Below are 20,000 nucleotides of genomic sequence, written 5' to 3'. Positions count from 1 at the left end.
TTAATAAAATCTTTACTAACTTGTTAGGGCTGACAAAGATATTTTTACAGAGTATGATTGTGGTTAGTCAGGATCGAGTTGGTCGATGTGACTAAAAGTATGTGCACCCCTGACCATCATCTCACCCATATGTTGTTCTTCCTCAAATCTGTAAACACACAATTGTGTAAAATGTCTCTGTATGCTGTAACATTACAATTTCTCTTCACTGGAACGAAGAGACTGACAGACACTTCCAGCATGACAATGCCCCTGGGCACAAAGCACAGAGCTCCATAAAGACACGATTAAGGTGTTACGGTTGAACTGGAAGAACCCGAGTGTCCTACACTGAGCCCTGGCTCTAACTCAACCCCACTGAACACCGACTTCACTAATGTTCTTGTAGCTGAATGATCACAAATTCACACAGCCACGCCACAACATGTAGTGTAAAACCTTCCCAGAAAAGAAGAGTGGAGATTATTATAACAGCAAACACAGAATGAGATGTTCTACAAGCAGATCCGGGTGTGATGATGGTCGTGTGATGGGATCTCTCCTCAAATCAATTGTTAATTCCACTTATACTGGACATTTGCACTTTGTTTCTGTTCAGTTGGTGGAAATCTTTATCCCACCTCTATTATGCTTGGATTGCATTTTACATTGGAGCAGAATAACCCATGTCTGTTTGGGGCTCTCAGGTTTCATCTAACCTTCCAAATGCTAAATCACCTCCTAGGAACGTGTAAACATGTGTGAAGTGTGTTGGACTGGCATCTCATGGTCAGTGTTCCTGGGACACAATCAGTATATACTGTATCCTTGACCAGGATAAAGGATTTGCTGAAGATAAATATGTGAATAAATGATGAAGGAAATGTAAATGTGTGTATTGAGGCTGTGCAGCAGAAGGAGCAGCAGATCATTGCCTACTTTCTCCTGACAGCAGACACCATGTCGTGTGCTGGTGTAGTAGTAGCTGTTAAGTTCAGCTAACGGTAAAGGAAACTAGTGCTGCAGGATTTACGCCTTAGGTCACGTCTGTGTTGTGCTGCAAGATATACGAATTACAACTGTTCGTCCCTGTTCACACCTGGTATTAACGTGCGTCCTGGGTGATCCGATCACAAGCAGATGGACAGAAATCATGATGAAATGCCATCATGTCAGGCATCAGCTGCATTTATTTGCATATATTTACAGACTGGTCTGCTAACGAAACTGATAAACGTACAACGAATGAGGAAACGAAGCAGCTGCTTTTTTTCTTTACTCCTCACAATTTGTCACGATTTCCAGCCTGAGCAATGATGCAGGAAATGAATCTTTTCAAAAAACAAGACACACACTATTCTCTCTACAAATGTATTATGGACGTACGTGTCCTCGGATCACGACCTTTCTTCGAGACGCGTTTGACTTCACCATGTCACACACACCGTCACACACCTTCAGATACACCTGCGATCTCTCCACTCAGGATGCGTGTTAATGTTGGGTGTCCAGGGCCCAGATTTTCCTACTCATGGATTCGTTTATTCTCTTAATCTGGCTGATTCAGAAGATAAATACCTTTTCAACAGAGTGGCTGCACCCAACGCTTCACTGAACTGGGGTTCAACCCAACTTGTGGAGTTGTTAATATCCTGAGCAGATGGTTGCTCAGCAGTATAACACATACACACACACACACACACACACACACACACACACACCATACTGTACCTGTACTGTTCCCAGCTCTAGCCCTAGTGCCAGCACTAACGTACGCTGGAGACTCAACATCTGCAGCGCTCTCCACCCCATGCTCCTCAGCACATGCCTAACACTCATTCTTCCTGCCAGTGGTGAAATACACACACAAACACACACCAGAACTCCTCATGGAACTGCAGTACATAAAAAATCCATAACATGAACATTTCTTGAACTCATACTACGACTTCACTGTTGGATCATTTCCCCGGGGTTACATTTATAACCAACAAAGAGCACAGGGAAGTTTGGAGACTTTCACTAACCCATGAGTGTGTGCACACTTCCCTCTGCTGGATGTACAAGCTACTGCGACAGATGGATTCTTGCCCTTTTTGCTCATAAACAAAATAAAATGATTTATTCTGGATATTTTATAAAAGTCATAAACGGCATCGTGAAAATGGAAAAGTGAACTGCGACGATGTTTGAACGCGTGTACAATCATGAGTGGCGAGTCTAAAAGATTTCCATCTTGTCTTAAACAATTAAGATTGAGATGTATTTAATTGGGGGTGCACGGTGACTTAGTGGTTAGCACGTTCGCCTCACACCTCCAGGGTTGGGGGTTCGATTCCCGCCTCCGCCTTGTGTGTGGAGTTTGCATGTTCTCCCCGTGCCTCGGGGGTTTCCTCCGGGTACTCCGGTTTCCTCCCCCAGTCCAAAGATATGCATGGTAGGTTGATTGGCATCTCTGGAATATTGTCCATAGTGTGTGAGTGTATGATAGTTTGTGTGTGTGTGCCCTGCGATGGGTTGGCACTCCGTCCATGGTGTATCCTGCTTGGATGCCCGATGACGCCTGAGATAGGCACAGGCTCCCCGAGTCATGACCCGAGGTAGTTCGGATAAGCGGTAGAAGATGAATGAATAAATGTAATTGGTCAAGAATAGAGAATAACGTGGCAGCACATGCGAGGACCTTTGGATCAGATCACTCAGATCCTTGTACTGGTGACTGACATAATCATCACTTATTTTTTTGCAAATAACTGAAGAGATCGTGCAGAAGGAGTGTTTTGTTATTTTTAAGAATATCTGTTTACGTCTACAATTTTACTTACCCTGCTATAAAAACGTCAATAATTGAAAGGCCTCCTCTGAATGAATCAGAAAAGGGAAATTTCTTTTCAGTTCATTTTCTTTTCCTTGTCATGTTGATATTTTTCTTCAGCGGCACCATTTAAAATGTCACACATGTCACAGACATCTACAGCATCAGCTTAGGAAATGACAGCAATTTCACACCGATGTTTGGCTCTAATGTATCTTAACATTTGAACAAAATTATTCTGACCTAACTCCATAACCACCTCTCACAGGAACTTTATGTCTGATGAGAGTGTTATGTTATGACGGGAGATGAAGAGGCTGAAGGAGAAAAAGAGAAGGAAAAAAATGCAGAAGCTAATGGTGGTCAAGGTGTGTGTGTGTGTGCGCGCGCGCGTGAGGGCGTTTGTACGTGAGGGCGTGTGAGTGCGTGTGTGCTCGAGGGCATGTGAGTGTATGTGAGTGTGTGTGTGTAAAAAAAAAAAAATAATAAGGAAAACTGAGTGTGAGATACTGCAAGGGTGTGTGTGTTAAGGACTATGTGTGAGTTTGTGTGTGTGTGCGTGCATGTGAGAGAAACAGAGAAAAAAGAAAAGAGTGAGTGAAAGTGTTTCATTCAGTCCTTTCTATTAAATTCTGATTGTAGATTGATTTGATTTCTGTTTCATTCTCAAATTCTCTATACCGAGTTAGGGCTAGTTAAGTTACTAGTGTCTACCACAGTGCAGTGGTAATGAAAAGAAATAATGAATAGAAGCTCAAAGCGCTTTGTGTTTTTCCTTCATTATGTCACTTACAGTTAAACAGAGAAAAGGGGAAGAGTTGGTTAAGTGCAATGTGTAATTTTGTAACTCTCAATATAAAGAGAGAGCGAGAGAGTGCGAGAGAGAGCGAGTGCGATAGAAAGACAGAGAGAGAGAGACAGAGTGCAAGAGAGAGAGTGCAAGAGAGAGAGTGCGAGAGAGAGAGTGCGAGAGAGAGTGCGAGAGAGAGTGCGAGAGTGCGGGAGAGAGAGTGCGAGACAGAGTGCGAGACAGAGTGCGAGAGACAGAGGGCGAGAGAGTGCGAGAGACAGAGGGCGAGAGAGTGCGAGATAGAGAGAGTGCGAGAGAAAGACAGAGTGCAAGAGAGAGTGCGAGAGAGAGTGACACAGAGAGACAGAGAGAGACAGAGTGCGAGAGAGAGACAGAGAGAGAGTGCGAGAGAGAGAGTGCAAGAGAGAGAGTGCAAGAGAGAAACAGAGTGCGAGAGAGAGAGTGCGAGAGAGAGTGCGAGAGAGAGTGCGAGAGAGAGTGCGAGAGAGAGTGCGAGAGAGAGTGCGAGAGAGAGAGTGCAAGAGAGAGAGTGCAAGAGAGAGAGTGCGAGAGAGAGAGTGCGAGAGAGAGAGTGCGAGAGAGAGACAGAGAACGAGAGAGAGTGCAAGAGAGAGAGTGCAAGAGAGAGAGAGACAGAGAACGAGAGAGAGAGTGCAAGAGAGAGAGTGCGAGAGAGAGTGCGAGAGAGAGTGCGAGAGAGAGAGTGCGAGAGTGCGGGAGAGAGAGTGCGAGAGAGAGAGTGCGAGAGAGAGAGTGCGAGAGAGCGACAGAGAACGAGAGAGAGTGCGAGAGAGAGTGCGAGAGAGAGAGTGCGAGAGAGAGAGTGCGAGAGAGAGAGTGCGGGAGAGAGACAGAGAACGAGAGAGAGTGCGAGAGAGAGAGTGCGGGAGAGAGAGTGCGAGAGAGAGAGTGCGGGAGAGAGAGTGCGGGAGAGAGACAGAGAACGAGAGAGAGTGCAAGAGAGAGAGTGCAAGAGAGAGAGAGACAGAGAACGAGAGAGAGAGTGCAAGAGAGAGAGTGCAAGAGAGAGAGTGCGAGAGAGAGAGTGCGAGAGAGAGAGTGCGAGAGAGAGAGTGCGAGAGTGCGGGAGAGAGAGTGCGAGAGAGAGAGTGCGAGAGAGAGACAGAGAACGAGAGAGAGAGTGCGAGAGAGAGACAGAGAACGAGAGAGTGCAAGAGAGAGAGTGCGAGAGAGAGAGAGACAGAGAACGAGAGAGAGAGTGCAAGAGAGAGAGTGCGAGAGAGAGAGTGCGAGAGAGAGAGTGCGAGAGTGCGGGAGAGAGAGTGCGAGAGAGAGAGTGCGAGAGAGAGAGTGCGAGAGAGAGAGTGCGAGAGAGAGACAGAGAACGAGAGAGAGTGCAAGAGAGAGAGTGCGAGAGAGAGAGAGAGACAGAGAACGAGAGAGAGAGTGTGAGAGTGCGGGAGAGAGAGTGCGAGAGAGAGAGTGCGAGAGAGAGACAGAGAACGAGAGAGAGAGTGCGAGAGAGAGACAGAGAACGAGAGAGAGTGCAAGAGAGAGAGTGCGAGAGAGAGAGTGCGAGAGAGAGAGTGCGAGAGAGAGAGTGCGAGAGAGAGAGTGCGAGAGAGAGTGCGAGAGAGAGAATGCGAGAGAGAGAGTGCGAGAGAGAGAGTGAGAGAGAGAGAATGCGAGAGAGAGAGTGCGAGAGAGAGAGTGAGAGAGAGAGAATGCGAGAGAGAGAGTGCGAGAGAGAGAGTGAGAGAGAGAGAGTGAGAGAGAGAGAATGCGAGAGAGAGAGTGCGAGAGAGAGAGTGAGAGAGAGAGAGTGAGAGAGAGAGAATGCGAGAGAGAGAGTGCGAGAGAGAGAGAGTGAGAGAGAGAGAATGCGAGAGAGAGAGTGCGAGAGAGAGAGAATGCGAGAGAGAGAGTGCGAGAGAGAGAGTGAGAGAGAGAGAGTGAGAGAGAGAGAGAGACAGACAGAGAGATCAAAGATATTTTATTTGTGGTCAAATCATCTATTTGTTCCTGTCTTCAAAAGAAAGAAGGCACTGCTGAGCTCAGGAACACCAAAAGAACTGAGAGACCAGAGAAAACAACAAGAAGTATTTATTCCCTGGTGAAAGAATGAAAAAACTCTTCAGTGCAGTCAATGAAACACTCTCGAGGAGCTCAGTGTTCAAAAATCATGAGATTTCACCAGAATAAATACTGAGGGTTTATAACAAGATTGAACCCATTAATAAACCCCAAAGACAATAAAAACAACATGTTACTATTTGCCAGCTTTAAAACTCTTTAGACAGAACTTTAGACAGCAGATGAACAAAGACCTGAAACTTACTTCCAAAGCAACACAAGACTTTTTTTAAAGTCAAAGCAGTGGAATGTTAAAGTGAGTCCAACTGAGTTACAGTTCACTTACTGAAGACAAAACTAAAGATAAAGGCTCCCAAAAACAAGCAGGAAGTGAAGACAGTTTCAGTAAAGACCTGCGAGAGCAAAACCTTAGAAGAAACCCAGAATCTTACCCACTTATGCTAATTTCAGCCTACAGGCCGCTCGCCAGACGTTCTAACCCGGTTCTGAAGCAGGCGGATGCCTGGCCAGCAGGAACAACCTCTGCTCTTCAGGACTGTTTTGGCTGCACTGACCGGAACATCTTCAGGGATGCTGCAACCAACGGGGATGCCATCAACTTGGTGGAGTAAACGGCATCAGTGATCAGCTACATCACCAAGTGGATTGCTGACATGACCCTCTCCATGACCATCACCACACGCTCCAATCAGAAACTGTGGATGACTGCAAACATGCAAGTGCTGCTGAAGTCGAGAGACTCCACCTTCAGAGCAGGTGATAAGATGACCTTAAGAACAGAAAGGGCCAAACCATCAGAGAGGCAGAGCATGCAAACACCCAGAGAATCCACAGCCACTTCCTGGACAGTGGAGACACCCAGCACATGGGGCAGTAGATCCAGGCGATCACAAAGATCAAGACAAGACAGCTTCACCTGCCTGTTACAGTGATGCCTCCTTCCCATATGCGTTGAACAACTTCTCAGTTTGAGGTGCAGAACAACGTAGTAGCAAGCGAGACCACCCCTCCTCCCAATGACCAGGTACTCCGTCTAATCACGGTTAATATGAAGAGATCTCTATGTAGAGTTACCCCACAGACGTCTGCTGAACCAGACAACATTCCTGGTAGACTGCTCAGGCACTATGAAAACAGCTAGTGGATGTCTTCACTGACATCTTCAACCATCCTTGTCCCCGTGCCAAAGAGGTCTACAGCATCCTGTCTTAACGACTATCACCCCATAGCACTCACACCCATCGTGACGAAGTGCTTCGAGAGGCTCCTCATGAGGCACATCAAGACTCAGCTACCACCTTCACTGGACCCCCTGGAGTTTGTGTATCATCCAACCCGTTACATAGACGATGCCATTGCAACAACCCTCCATCTGGCCCTGAGCCACCAGGACAATAAAGGCACATACGTATGAAATGCTGTTCATAGACTTCAGTTCAGTATTCTACAATTATCCCTCAGCACCTGACCGAGAAGCTGAGCTTGCTGGGACTGAACACCTCCCTCTGCAACTGGATCCTGGGCTTTGTCAGTGGGAGACCTGTCAGTCAGTCAGAATCAGTCCACTGCTGTTCACTCAGCTGACTCACTACTGTGTAGCAATGCACAGTATAAACCACATCATCAAGTTCGCAGATGACACAACCGTCGTGGATCTCATCAACAAGAATGATGAGTCAGCATACAGAGAGGAGGTGCAAAAGCCAACTGCCTGGTGTAGAGTCAACAAGCTGTATCTGAACATTGACAAAACTAAAGAGATGGCTGTTGACTTTAGTGGAGAACAAAGTGATCACTCTCTGAGGAACATCAACAGATCGCCAAGAGCACAAAATTCCATGTTTTTTTTATCTGGCAGAAAACTTCACCTGGTCACTCAACACCTGCTCCATCAGTAAGAACGCCCAGTAGCACCTATACTTCCTGTGCTGAGGCTGAGGATAGCACATCTTCCTCCACCCATCCTGACAACATTTTATAGAGAGACCATCGAGAACATCCTGAGCAGCTGCATCACTGGTTTCATTACTGTCTCGGATTGCAAGACCCTGCAGCAGATAGTGAGGACAGCTGAGCAGAGAACTGGAATCTCTCTTCCCTCCATCACAAAAATTCATAACACGCTGCATCCACAAAAACAACAATATTGTGGATGACCCCACACATCCCTCACACACACTTCACCCTCCTGCCATCTGGAAAAAGGTACCGTAGCAGTCGGGCCCTCGCAACAGTTTCTTTCCGCTAACCTCAGACTCTCCAACAATCAGAACTGAACTACACCACACAAACACACACACACAAAACACACACACAAACACACACACAAACACACACACAAACACACACACAAAACACCCACACAAAACACCCACACAAAACACCCACACAAAACACCCACACAAAACACCCACACAAACACACACACAAAACACACACACAAAACACACACACAAAACACACACACAAAACATCCACACAAACACACACACACACACAAACAAACACACACACACACACACACACACACAAACACACACACACAAACACACACACACAAACACACACACACAAACACACACACACAAACACACACACACAAACACACACACAAACACACACACACACAAACACACACAAACACACACAAACACACCTCAGTCGTGGTATTGCCGGCCCAAGACTCGAACCCACAACCTTAGGGTTAGGAGTCAAACTCTCTAACCATTAGGCCACAACTTCCCAAGGGCCTTGCGATCAGAAAAACTGTGTACGTACTAATGAAGGGACATTTTTTTTCTTATGGTTATTGAGCATTACAGGATAAGGTTCATAACCTTATAAGTACATTATAGCTCATAAACATTCATTATTTAATCACTACGGCAATAAAAAGTCCTAGATAATGTGTGTGTATAAAAGAGACAGATCTGGAACAGTTGCAAACATCTGTGTGCGTCAGATCTCAACACAGAAACGTGACAACCTCGAGCAAGGTGAGGTGTATTTTTACCCACAGTAGTTTGCACTTTCCTGACCTGCATATGAACACCTCAGGGGGCAGAAATTTGAGCTGCGAGAAAGCAGAGCACGAAGGGAAGGGTAAACATGAGGACAAAGGTGTGTGTCGGTCAGTGTGTGTTTACCTGCACGCTGCCCTCCTCCATGCCCAGCGCCACAGTAGGCTTCTGTCTGCAGATACAGATACAACGAATCCTCGATTTCTGTGTCGTGGTCTCCAGCACTACTCTAGCCTCTGGGCCCGAACGAACCTCAACACACACACATACACACAGTTATTGGATGCATAAATTGAAAAGACTGACCATGACTTAGCACTACAGAATGATAGACAGCACACTCATTGCTACACAGAAACGACAGAAATCTCTCGCTCTCTCTCGCTCAGGTTAGTACCTGTAATCTGTTCCGGCTGTCAGCTGCCGCCACCATGATGTCATCCTGACTGAAGAGAACGTCAAAATCTCTCTTCAGAGCAACAGCTGAAGAAGTGTGCACATGCTCAGTCTCCCACAGCTACGGCAATCACACACACACACAATTTAACATAAGTTTTACAAACGTACAAATGTACAGTGTAAAGCATCAGATTATATATAAAGATCCAGGATTATTAACTGTTAATCCCAGGTCAAGTAGAAGCATTGTGAAACGTCAAACAGCATAAGCTAAAATTCTGCTTACCTAGAGTTTACAGCCGTGCACTTTTTTAGGAACACATATATCACGTATTTGAAATACTCAAAGGTTCCAATCCAATTAAGCTCTGGTCACAGAAAAGGAAATGCTTTATGATGGACAGAAACTGAAGCTCTGGTCTGTAGGTCTGTAGGCATTTTGATGTTGCCAGCTAATTGGCTGATGGAATAATTAGTGTATGACTAATAAACTGGAGGGCACGGTGGCTTAGTGGTTAGCACGTTCGCCTCACACCTCCAGGGTTGGGGGTTCGATTCCCACCTCCGCCTTGTGTGTGTGGAGTTTGCATGCTCTCCCCGTGCCTCGGGGGTTTCCTCCGGGTACTCCGGTTTCCTCCCCCGGTCCAAAGACATGCATGGTAGGTTGATTGGCATCTCTGGAAAATTGTCCGTAGTGTGTGATTGCGTGAGTGAATGAAAGTGTGTGTGTGTGTGTGTGCCCTGCGATGGGTTGGCACTCCGTCCAGGGTGTATCCTGCCTTGATGCCCGATGCCGCCTGAGATAGGCACAAACTCCCCGTGACCCGAGGTAGTTCGGATAAGCGGTAGAAAATGAATGAGTGAGAGTGAGTGAGTGAGTAATAAACTGGGTGGTCAGTGTATATTATATATCAGCTGGATGGCTGAGGCGTGTCTAGCCATGTTTATTCAGAGGAGACGTTTCAGACCAGGTTTTAGGAAGAGAATGGAGGAGTGTGTGCAGGAGCTTACTCTGATAGTCTGGTCATCAGAGGCTGAAAGGAGGAGCGAGCCATCAGGAGAGAACTGTACACAAGGCACCCAGCTCAGGTGCCCACTGCATTCAGCCATCTTCTTATTAGTCTCAAAGTTCCACAGCTACACACACACACACACACACACACACACACACATACACACACACACACACACAACTTCTGTAAGCAACTATTATTATTATTAACTATTTTATCACAACAGCAATATCTTCCCTAAAAGCCTGTTATTGAGGCAAGAGCGGAGAACTTATTAAATGGCTCTCGTCAGATTTACTTTAGCTTCTGGGTTTGATATATTCCTGAAACTTCTCTGGACACGTTTTCAAAAAATATTCCAAATATGAACCTACTTCATATATACGAGTGCTTCAGCAGCATTTTATTATGACTGTACAATAATTCAGGAAGGTTTTCTTTTAGCATAGCTGGAAATCATGTATGTTATGTGTTTTTTTTCTACTTTGGTTTGTAGAAACAATAATCAGCATTCGTATCCGCCTTTGACTCGTCACCTGTTAAAAATCAGCGTAGCTGGGATCAGCTACAGCGCAGACAGCTGCATCACAGCCGTGCTGATTTTCAGTACAACCGACTGATTGCTTGATTATAATCAATAGTTCGGTCGCACTTCATCCTATTCTTGTCTGAGACACAAAACTATAACATATATAGAGTATACTATACTATACTATACTATAACATATATAACAAGAGTATAAAAACTCTTGTGTGTTAGTGCACAGCTGAAAGGAGCAGAAATATCTGCAGTGCTGTTATCTTAATATCTTCAGCGGTTATTACAAAATAATTGACAGATAATGTTTTTATATCTGCTGCTATGAATGAATTTCAGATTGAATTGCAGATCATTTGATGTTCAGCGTCTGATATGGAATGAATCAAGTTTTGCCTCATTTCATGTTCTTCAGTGTCTGGAACTCGAATTCAAACAAACAGCAACACCTTCACATGAAAGATTTGGAGAATGAATGCAGTGTGTGTGTGTGTGTATGTGTGTATGTGTGTGTGTTAACTGACCTCCACAGTGTAGTGTGACAGAGCTAAGGCTAGGAGCTGACTGTTGGGACAGGCCTGACAGTACTGCACTGTGCTCAGACGACTGGTTCGAATCTCCAATAACATGTCCTGTGTCGCTACATCCAATACCTGCAAAACACACACCCCCATACACCCCCACCACCACCACACACACACACACACACATACACCCATACACACACAGACAGAAGACAGATAGATAAACACACAGATGGACAGACAGATACACAGAGAGTGAGTGCACAGAGAATGAGTGCCAAAAAAAGGCTATTTTGACAAAAAACAAAAATGGAACTTAAACATGGAATAAAAGGAACAAAACACAGAGGGACAACTTCTATAAATGATCCCATCCAAAGAGATTTGGAATAACAGGCTCCAGGACAGTTCGGGCTTATTATCTAATCTCAAGGGTATTGTGTAATTTTCTAAAATTTTCTACAATTTTCTAAAAGAGAAACCCAAGGTTCTACATATAACCTTTAAAGAATCCAAAAATCATTTATGGTGCTAGATTTAAGCTTCATGGTGCACGTTCACTTGTACACTGGTGTGTGTTATGTGTTAACGGTCACTTACAAAGACTGTGTTCTTTGCAGCAGCGATGATGCGCTTGCCATCGACTGACCAGGTGCTGCACTTCACAGAAACGCTTGCGTCATCGCTCTCTGGAAAGAAATTGGTGACGTCGATAGACTTCCACTCGTTTGCGGAGGTCACCTCAAACAGCTGAAACAAAAAGAGAGAGCGAGAGAGCAAGAGAGAGAGAGAGAGATTAGATTTTTCAAAGTAACGTTTAATAGTTGCTCACAATAGATGAATAAACAATTCCATAAAAAAAGCAAACAGAGTGCTCTTTTATAACACCAAATTTTCACTAGGTTTTTCATTTGCTTATAGAAATTCTGGACTTTTTCAGTGCTGTGGTTACTATTACAACATTGTGGCTTCCTTTTTGTTCAATATATATATATATATATATATATATATATATATATATATATATATATATATATATATATATATATATATATATTATTATTATAAATATATATATATTACATACACACACACACACACACACACAGTGAGGAAAATAAGTATTTGAACACCCTGCTATTTTGCAAGTTCTCCCACTTGGAAATCATGGAGGGGTCTGAAATTGTCATCGCAGGTGCATGTCCACTGTAAGAAAATCCAGAAATCACAATACATGATTTTTTAACTATTTATTTGTATGATACAGCTGCACATAAGTATTTAAACACCTGTCTATCAGCTAGAATTCTGACCCACAAAGACCTGTTAGTCTGCGTCTAAAATGTCCACCTCCACTCCATTTATTATCCTAAATTACATGCACCTGTTTGAGGTCGTTAGCTGCATAAAGACACCTGTCCACCCCATACAATCAGTAAGAATCCAACTACTAACATGGCCAAGACCAAAGAGCTGTCCAAAGACACTAGAGACAAAATTGTACACCTCCACAAGGCTGGAAAGGGCTACGGGGAAATTGCCAAGCAGCTTGGTGAAAAAAGGTCCACTGTTGGAGCAATCATTAGAAAATGGAAGAAGCTAAACATGACTGTCAATCTCCCTCGGACTGGGGCTCCATGCAAGATCTCACCTCGTGGGGTCTCAATGATCCTAAGAAAGGTGAGAAATCTACACGGGAGGAGCTGGTAAATGACCTGAAAAGAGCTGGGACCACCGTTTCCAAGGTTACTGTTGGTCATACACTAAGACGTCATGGTTTGAAATCATGCATGGTACGGAAGGTTCCCCTGCTTAAACCAGCACATGTCCAGGCCCGTCTTAAGTTTTCCAATGACCATTTGGATGATCCAGAGGAGTCATAGGAGAAAGTCATGTGGTCAGATGAGACCAAAATAGAACTTTTTGGTCATAATTCCACTAAACGTGTTTGGAGGAAGAAGAATGACGAGTACCATCCCAAGAACACCATCCCTACTGTGAAGCATGGGGGTGGTAGCATCATGCTTTGGGGGTGTTTTTCTGCACATGGGACAGGGTGACTGCTTTTTGGGCACATCATTTGACCAACTAAAGCAGCCTCGAATTTGTTCCAGTTGATTTTAGCTGAAGATATTGTTCCAAACTCTATAGATACACTCTTTTTAATGTGTCTACATCTCTCTGCTCATCAACCATTATTACAATATCCTCAACAGGCTGACAGACAAAAGGGGTTTTGAAAGCCAGGGACAGAGATACCTTTTAGCTTAGCTCTCAGATTGATTAGAAGAGGTTCTATAGCTATGGTATTAAGCATGCCAGACAAAGAGATGCCCTGCCTTACCCCCCTACACAATTTAGAGGGAGCACATGAGCCGACATTGAAAAGCTCGATCAAAAGCTCTTTATGGTCTGTGGATATAATATTCAGCCCAAAAATTCTTGAGACCTCAAAGATGTCTTGAACTAAGGAGATGTTATTGAATATGGACCTCCCAGAACACGTCCCAGCCTTGTGGCTAAAACTATGGAGAGCATTTTTTAATCAGTACATAATAGAGACACAGAGAGACAACGAGAGAGAGACAACGACAGAGAGAGAGACAGAGAGAGTGACAGAGCGAGAGAGACAGAGAGAGAGAGAGAGAGAGAGAGACAGAGAGAGAGACAGAGAGAGTGACAGAAAAAAGAGACAGAGCGAGAGACAGATAGAGAGACAGAGAGAGTGACAGAAAAGAGAGACAGAGCGAGAGAGACAGAGAGAGAGAGAGAGAGGGAGAGAGAGAGAGAGAGACAGACAGAGAGAGGGAGAGAGAGAGAAACATCATTGAGCTGGAAGTAAATGATGCATCTGAATGCTTTTTTGTTTTATAAAGTCACACCTTTAGTGTTCCGTCATTCGAGGACGTAGCAAGATAGGAGTCATCTGGAGAGAAGCAGCAGTGATTAACACCATCGGTGTGTCCGAACATGGTGTTCTGAGACGTCTGCTTGTTCATGTTCCACACCTGCACAACACAAGGTTTACGGCGATATGAAAGGCTGTTATGTCGTAACATCGAAAAGTCTCAGCTTTGACTTTAAGACTTAAAACTTTACGCCCCCCTCTGTGTATAGGAATAACACACTCCAGTGTGGTGCTACACAAACTAATCCACCCCATGATGGTGTGACGTACCACATTATAACCACTCACACAGATTACTTAGTACAACAGCACAGTCTGGTGGTTCTTTTTCCTGCTTCTAAATATTCAGTATGGGCACGTACACAACTATTACAAAATGCTGTGTGTTTGTGTTTGTGTGTGTGTGTGTGTGTGTGTGTGTGTGTGTTGGGGGGTGTTAAATTATTAGATCGGTGTAAATATATCTTAAAGCATATACATATCTTAGGTGGCTCCTGAAAGTCGGCACTAAACGAAAATAAAATAAGAAACAGAATAATGAATTAATCTTGTTCAAAAGTTAACACCCCCCCTCGGCTCTTCACGCATCAAATACGTTGTGAAGAAATAATGAGTCCCTCAGTTGTTCTCGGAAAGAACCGGTTCATTTGTGTAAACTCCGCTGTGTCTTACGGAGTAGATCCATAAAAATCTGTTACATCTACGCATTAGTATGACTAGCCTTCTGACCAATCAGCTTCAAGAATTCATACACACAGTAGTATATGTATAATGCACAACCTGAAGAGTGTTTGGACGCTACTTGACATTGAACTTTAACCTTCAGATGATCAAGAGTATAAACGTCACACTGAATGGGATGTGCAAATGAGTACTTTGGTATTTTAACACTTTCTGAACATCGTGATGGTGCTCAGGGGTCCTCATTGCTCAGTGTTTACATCCTGTTGAGGAAGCTTTAATGTTTTTTTATGTCAGCTGGACAGGTTCTCGCTTGGCTCCTCTCACCTTGGTGTTGGTGAATTTGTCGTTAGAGCTGGTGGCCAGCAGGATGCGTCGGTTCTTGTTTGTGAACTGGCAGTGATTAATCTGCTCCTCGTGCTCAACATCAAACACACGCACCAGAATGCCTTTGTCTAAACTCCAGATCTAAAGAACCAACACACACACATGCACGCAAACACACACACACACACACACACACACTCATTATGTGAGTGACTACACACTCATTTGTGTCTAACAGAAGAAAGAGATGTGAGATTTGAGCCTTTAAATGAAACAAACCTTAACCTTCCTGTCACTGGAGCAGGTTGCTATTTGGCGGTCATCAGGTGAGAAAGCACAACACAAAACTTCATCATCATGAGCCTGGAACTCCTGGACCTTCTCTCCAGAGGTACTCTTAAACACCTGCAGGGTATAGACACACACACACACACGCACGTACACACACACACGCAATACACACAGATACACAGATTAATACGCATACACAGAAACACGTGTTCACACACACACGAGTGCACACACACACACACAAGCACAAATAAATCACACATGAATTTGGCTACATAACAACTCTTCATGTTACTTTTTAAAAAATAAAAATAAAAATAAAATAAATAAATCCACTAATTCCGCCTGACTTTACCCGCAGACTCTTGCTGGCGCCACAGGAGGCGATCTTGTTGCCGTCTCGAGAGAAGCATGCGTAGTACACAGAGTTCTGGTGAGGATGCAGCACAAGCCGTGACAGACTCCCCAGGCTGCTCTTGTTCCTAACATCACAAAAACATCTGAGTTACACATGAGCACATGCACCGTGTTCAGTACTGAATTACGACTTGCTCAGTGACTCCAGCTGCTAGTTCTGAATTCAGACTCATTGCAAATTCACAGTGTGCTGACTGGGAGGTGTACAGTATGATTAAGTATGTATGGCGTACACCCAATCCAGGTAGAGCTGCCCCCTGCTGGCCTTCTCCTGCGCTTGCAGAAAAGCCTGTCTGTAGACCTCGGAGGTGTGCGGCTGAGCCAGCGCCAGCTGCAGCACGTCAGGGAAAGGCCTCTGCTCCAACTGATGGCCGTTTAAAGACAAGAACTCCTGAAACTGCAGCCTCACCTCGCTGTTCTGCAAGAGCACAACACACACACAAACACACACGCACACACAAACACACGCATGCACAAACACACACGCACGCACAAACACACACGCACGCACAAACACACACGCACGCACAAACACAAATGCACAAACGCATGCACAAGCACGCACAAACACAAATGCACAAATGCATGCACAAACACACACAACACAAACACACAAGCACACAAACACACGCACAACAGACACGCATGCACAAACACACAACACAAACACGCACGCACACACAAACATGGGTAGGATTAACTGATAATAATAATAATAATAATAATAATAATAATAATAATAATAATAATCATTGTTATTATTATTATTATATCAGAGATTTGATTGTTCTGTAAAAGTCAGTCCAATTGAAGAAATCATGAAAATAAAGTGGTGTGTAGAGCAACGTGTGTACAGTATCTATATCTAGTTATACTCCTTATTCTTTTAGAACTGAGTATTATTTTATACTTCATGAATTAATAATAAAGGATTGTATATATATTGATTGTTATATATAGTATGTAAGTATATAAGTAAGGAGAGAAGGAGATAAATATCCATCTATCTCCTTCTCTTCTTTTAATAAAAAAACAGCAACCTTTTTTAAAGTCTGTTCCTCACTTCTAGGTCATCACTGTAGTAAATAAACAGGATGAACAGAGCGTTTGGTGTTAATTAACTTGCTCACACCTGGGAGCTGTGACACATCCTTTCCATTCCTTCAGCATCTTCAGTCTCTGCTGCCACGATTCGTCAAACCGTTTGTTTTGTTCATGTTACACCGTCGACGCTACTACAAGAGCTTTTAGACGAGAATGACGTCGTTCTTGAATTCTTGAACTATTATTGGCGCATATCCGAGCTTAACATGGACATCGGTGCGAGTTTGACGGTATAAACGAGACAGGACATACCTCTTTATCGAGAATGTCACCGTGCTCCACGTAGTCGTTGATCAAGTGGGCGGATCCCATCACCTGAGCCTTATTCTGTACCCAGTCTAGTGAGAACATGAGAGAATAAAGTTCCTGTGGGGGGAAAAGAGACACAGACAGAACAAACCTTCAGTCAATTGTTTTTAAGCACATTACACCATTCTACTGCTCTGGCATTCGAACTAACATAAAAGACTGCTAACGTTTCTTAAAGATCAGTGTCTGACAGTGAGCCTGAGACACTAACGGCAGCTGAGACACACGGTATATTCACCAGGCAGAGGAGGAGTGTGTGAGGAACTCTTTTGTCCTCCTGGACATTAGACATCAGACTGTACAACAACATCCCTCATGTAGGGCAGGATGGAAACGAGGAGTGAGTGAGAAGTGAGGAGTGACTTAGTATAGTAGGTTTTCACCTGTATTTACTTGCTGCTACTAGACATTGTTCATTTCATAAATATAAAAAAAAACTACCTAATTTTACCTTTTTTTTCGGGGTGGATTTGCGGATTGTGAAGATAAAACCTTAATTCTCTGTATGTTGCTACTGAATGCTTGAATTTCCTTCGGGATCAATATAGTATCGGTCTGTCTGTCTGTCTGTATCAAATGTCAGTAATAAAAGAACAATGAAGACAATGGCTATGAAATGAATCTCAGAGGTTCTGTATCTTTATTCTATAATTCAGTCAATAAAAAAAGCACAGGTGGTATTAATACGGTTCGAATGATGTCGTCACGGTGTGTTCGGTTTGTCAGATGCGTTTCGTAAGAGGTATCGCAATCGGACACGGTGTCTATATTTGTCCATATTGTGTATCTGTAGTGTGAAGACAGGAGACACACATACGGCATGTTTACAGCGACTGCTTAACGACGATGGTGAGGAGACTAAAGACACAAAAATTCCCCTCTGATATGCTGGTTGATTTGTATCTGTAGTTTAACGTGTTTTATGTGTGGCACGTGTAGTGTGTAGTGTGTGTCTTATCTAGCAAGTACAGAAGTCACCTTGGTCATCTTCGCTCGTGCCATGTGATGCGGCAAGAAACGATACCAGTATAATCCTTCCACGTCTCCAGAAAGGGGCGGGATTCCTCGGTATGCTTCCTGGTACTGACAGACCACTTTAGCGTGCAGCTCCTTTCGTGAGACAATATTTAAAAAAACACAATACAACAATTAAAGTCATTGCGGCAGTTTTTTGGGCCACAGCGTGTAACGTGAAGTCTGAAACACACTGCATGACGTATTAATATACGGAGGCTATAAGGGTAATTTAATTCTCCTGATCTAACACGGCCTTCCTGCAGTACTAACGTCTCGTTCACAGGGCCAATGCTCATAATCTAAACCTAATAATAATAATAATAATAATAATAATAATAATAATATATTTTTATTAACAATTGCAAAGGGCCGTTCACATGTACGATGACTCACAGTAACAAAGCGACAGGAAATTGTTCATTTACTATGAGAGCTGTCGACTTCTGGTGAAATGAGCGACAGTGAGTGTTGATGATTAGATCAAATAAAGTTTATTTGTTATAAAATATTTGTTGCAGTGTCTACCAATGGGAATGACGATAGAGTACGTGTGATGATTAGGGTTGGGTATCAAAAGAAATGTTCCGGTTCCGGTTCCAGTTCTGCCTTACGATTCCCGGTTCTGATTCCGATTCCATAATAAAAGAAATGTGAAAAATAATATGCACAATACTTAAACAACTCCATTTGTGTTTATTAATCACTCTTTAAATATTTTAAACAGAGCGTTTCAATTCATATCAATTTAAATTTAAATAAATCCAACATCAAATTTAACATCCAGAATTACAACTTAGCAAAACAGTTAGCAATTTTTCTGAAGAAACATTAACATGTCTGCTTTCTCTGGGAGAAGACGAGACCTTTCCTGGCTTATTGTATCTCCAGCTGTGGAGAAAACCCTCTCAGAGGGGGTAGATTTGCTTCATTGTTGTAGCTTTGGAAATGAATCCAAACTTTAGACTTTTTATTAGACATGTTTAACACAAAGCGTACTTCAGCACAGCAGCGCGAGTGACTGATTTCTGTGGTAACCGTGGTTCCGGGTTCCTGTTAAAAAACAGAACCGGTTCTGAATAAGAACCGGTTCTCGGTTCCCAACCCTAGTGATGATATGATGCAAATATACCCTGCTGGATTTTATACACAAACAGAAATTCTCCCTCCAGAAAATTTCATTACAGGTTGAAATTATGGCAACGCCAGCTTGCAACTTCAGTCTTGCAGAGATAAAATCACCCAGTGTGTGAATGAAGCATGAGATGTTCAGCATTAACAGAAGGAATCTCCTGTGTCAGTGTTTTGTAACAGAAAGACATGAGGATGCAGAACACTATTCATTTTTCTCGTGTCCTTTAAGATAAAGCTTTGAGTGGACGAACCATGAGGCTACATGTAACTCTAACAGATAAAACTATAATGCCTAATCCCTTAAGTCATTTGTTGATAGGATACATAATTAGATAGATAGAGGGATGGATGGATGGATTCTTTACGCTCACCGGTAGCTGTTTGTGGTTCTGCTCTGTGAGGAAGTCGAGCTGCAGGTCGTGTAGGAAGTAGAGATACGGCCGGTGGTTACAATCACGAAACAACAGAGATTTGTTCACAAACTCCTGGAGAACATCTTCCACTTCCTCCAGCTCCAGACCCCACACCACAGACAGTACCTGTAATCACCAACCAAGCTCACCTTAACGTCACCTTAACGTCACCTTAACATTACCTTAACCAGGACACAAATCCACAGTCATGCGTCATCGCTTTATGCCGGTCCGAGCCATGCCAGAAC

At 43.6% G+C, this 20,000-nt stretch overlaps 1 protein-coding gene across 2 annotated transcripts in view; it reads right to left on the bottom strand.

Annotated features, from left to right (window-relative positions):
• The window catches only part of apaf1 (apoptotic peptidase activating factor 1), a 55,810-nt gene that overhangs the window by 25,742 nt on the left and 10,068 nt on the right, over positions 1-20,000 (bottom strand). For both annotated transcript variants that reach the window (XM_060886343.1, XM_060886342.1), the window contains exons 9-21: positions 19,711-19,878; positions 18,170-18,301; positions 17,135-17,248; positions 16,012-16,196; positions 15,717-15,843; positions 15,350-15,475; positions 15,071-15,211; positions 14,037-14,162; positions 11,755-11,904; positions 11,155-11,283; positions 10,091-10,216; positions 9,078-9,197; positions 8,807-8,932 (exon numbers count right to left, since the gene is read on the bottom strand). In XM_060886343.1, coding sequence (XP_060742326.1) covers positions 8,807-8,932; positions 9,078-9,197; positions 10,091-10,216; positions 11,155-11,283; positions 11,755-11,904; positions 14,037-14,162; positions 15,071-15,211; positions 15,350-15,475; positions 15,717-15,843; positions 16,012-16,196; positions 17,135-17,248; positions 18,170-18,301; positions 19,711-19,878 — 1,770 coding nt within the window. The remainder of the gene's footprint in view (positions 1-8,806; positions 8,933-9,077; positions 9,198-10,090; positions 10,217-11,154; positions 11,284-11,754; positions 11,905-14,036; positions 14,163-15,070; positions 15,212-15,349; positions 15,476-15,716; positions 15,844-16,011; positions 16,197-17,134; positions 17,249-18,169; positions 18,302-19,710; positions 19,879-20,000) is intronic.

This window comes from Tachysurus vachellii, chromosome 14 (genome assembly GCF_030014155.1).
Source record: "Tachysurus vachellii isolate PV-2020 chromosome 14, HZAU_Pvac_v1, whole genome shotgun sequence".
Lineage (NCBI taxonomy): Eukaryota > Metazoa > Chordata > Actinopteri > Siluriformes > Bagridae > Tachysurus > Tachysurus vachellii.
Note: the sequence above shows the minus strand (reverse complement) of the source record. Positions and strands in the feature narration are given on the sequence as shown.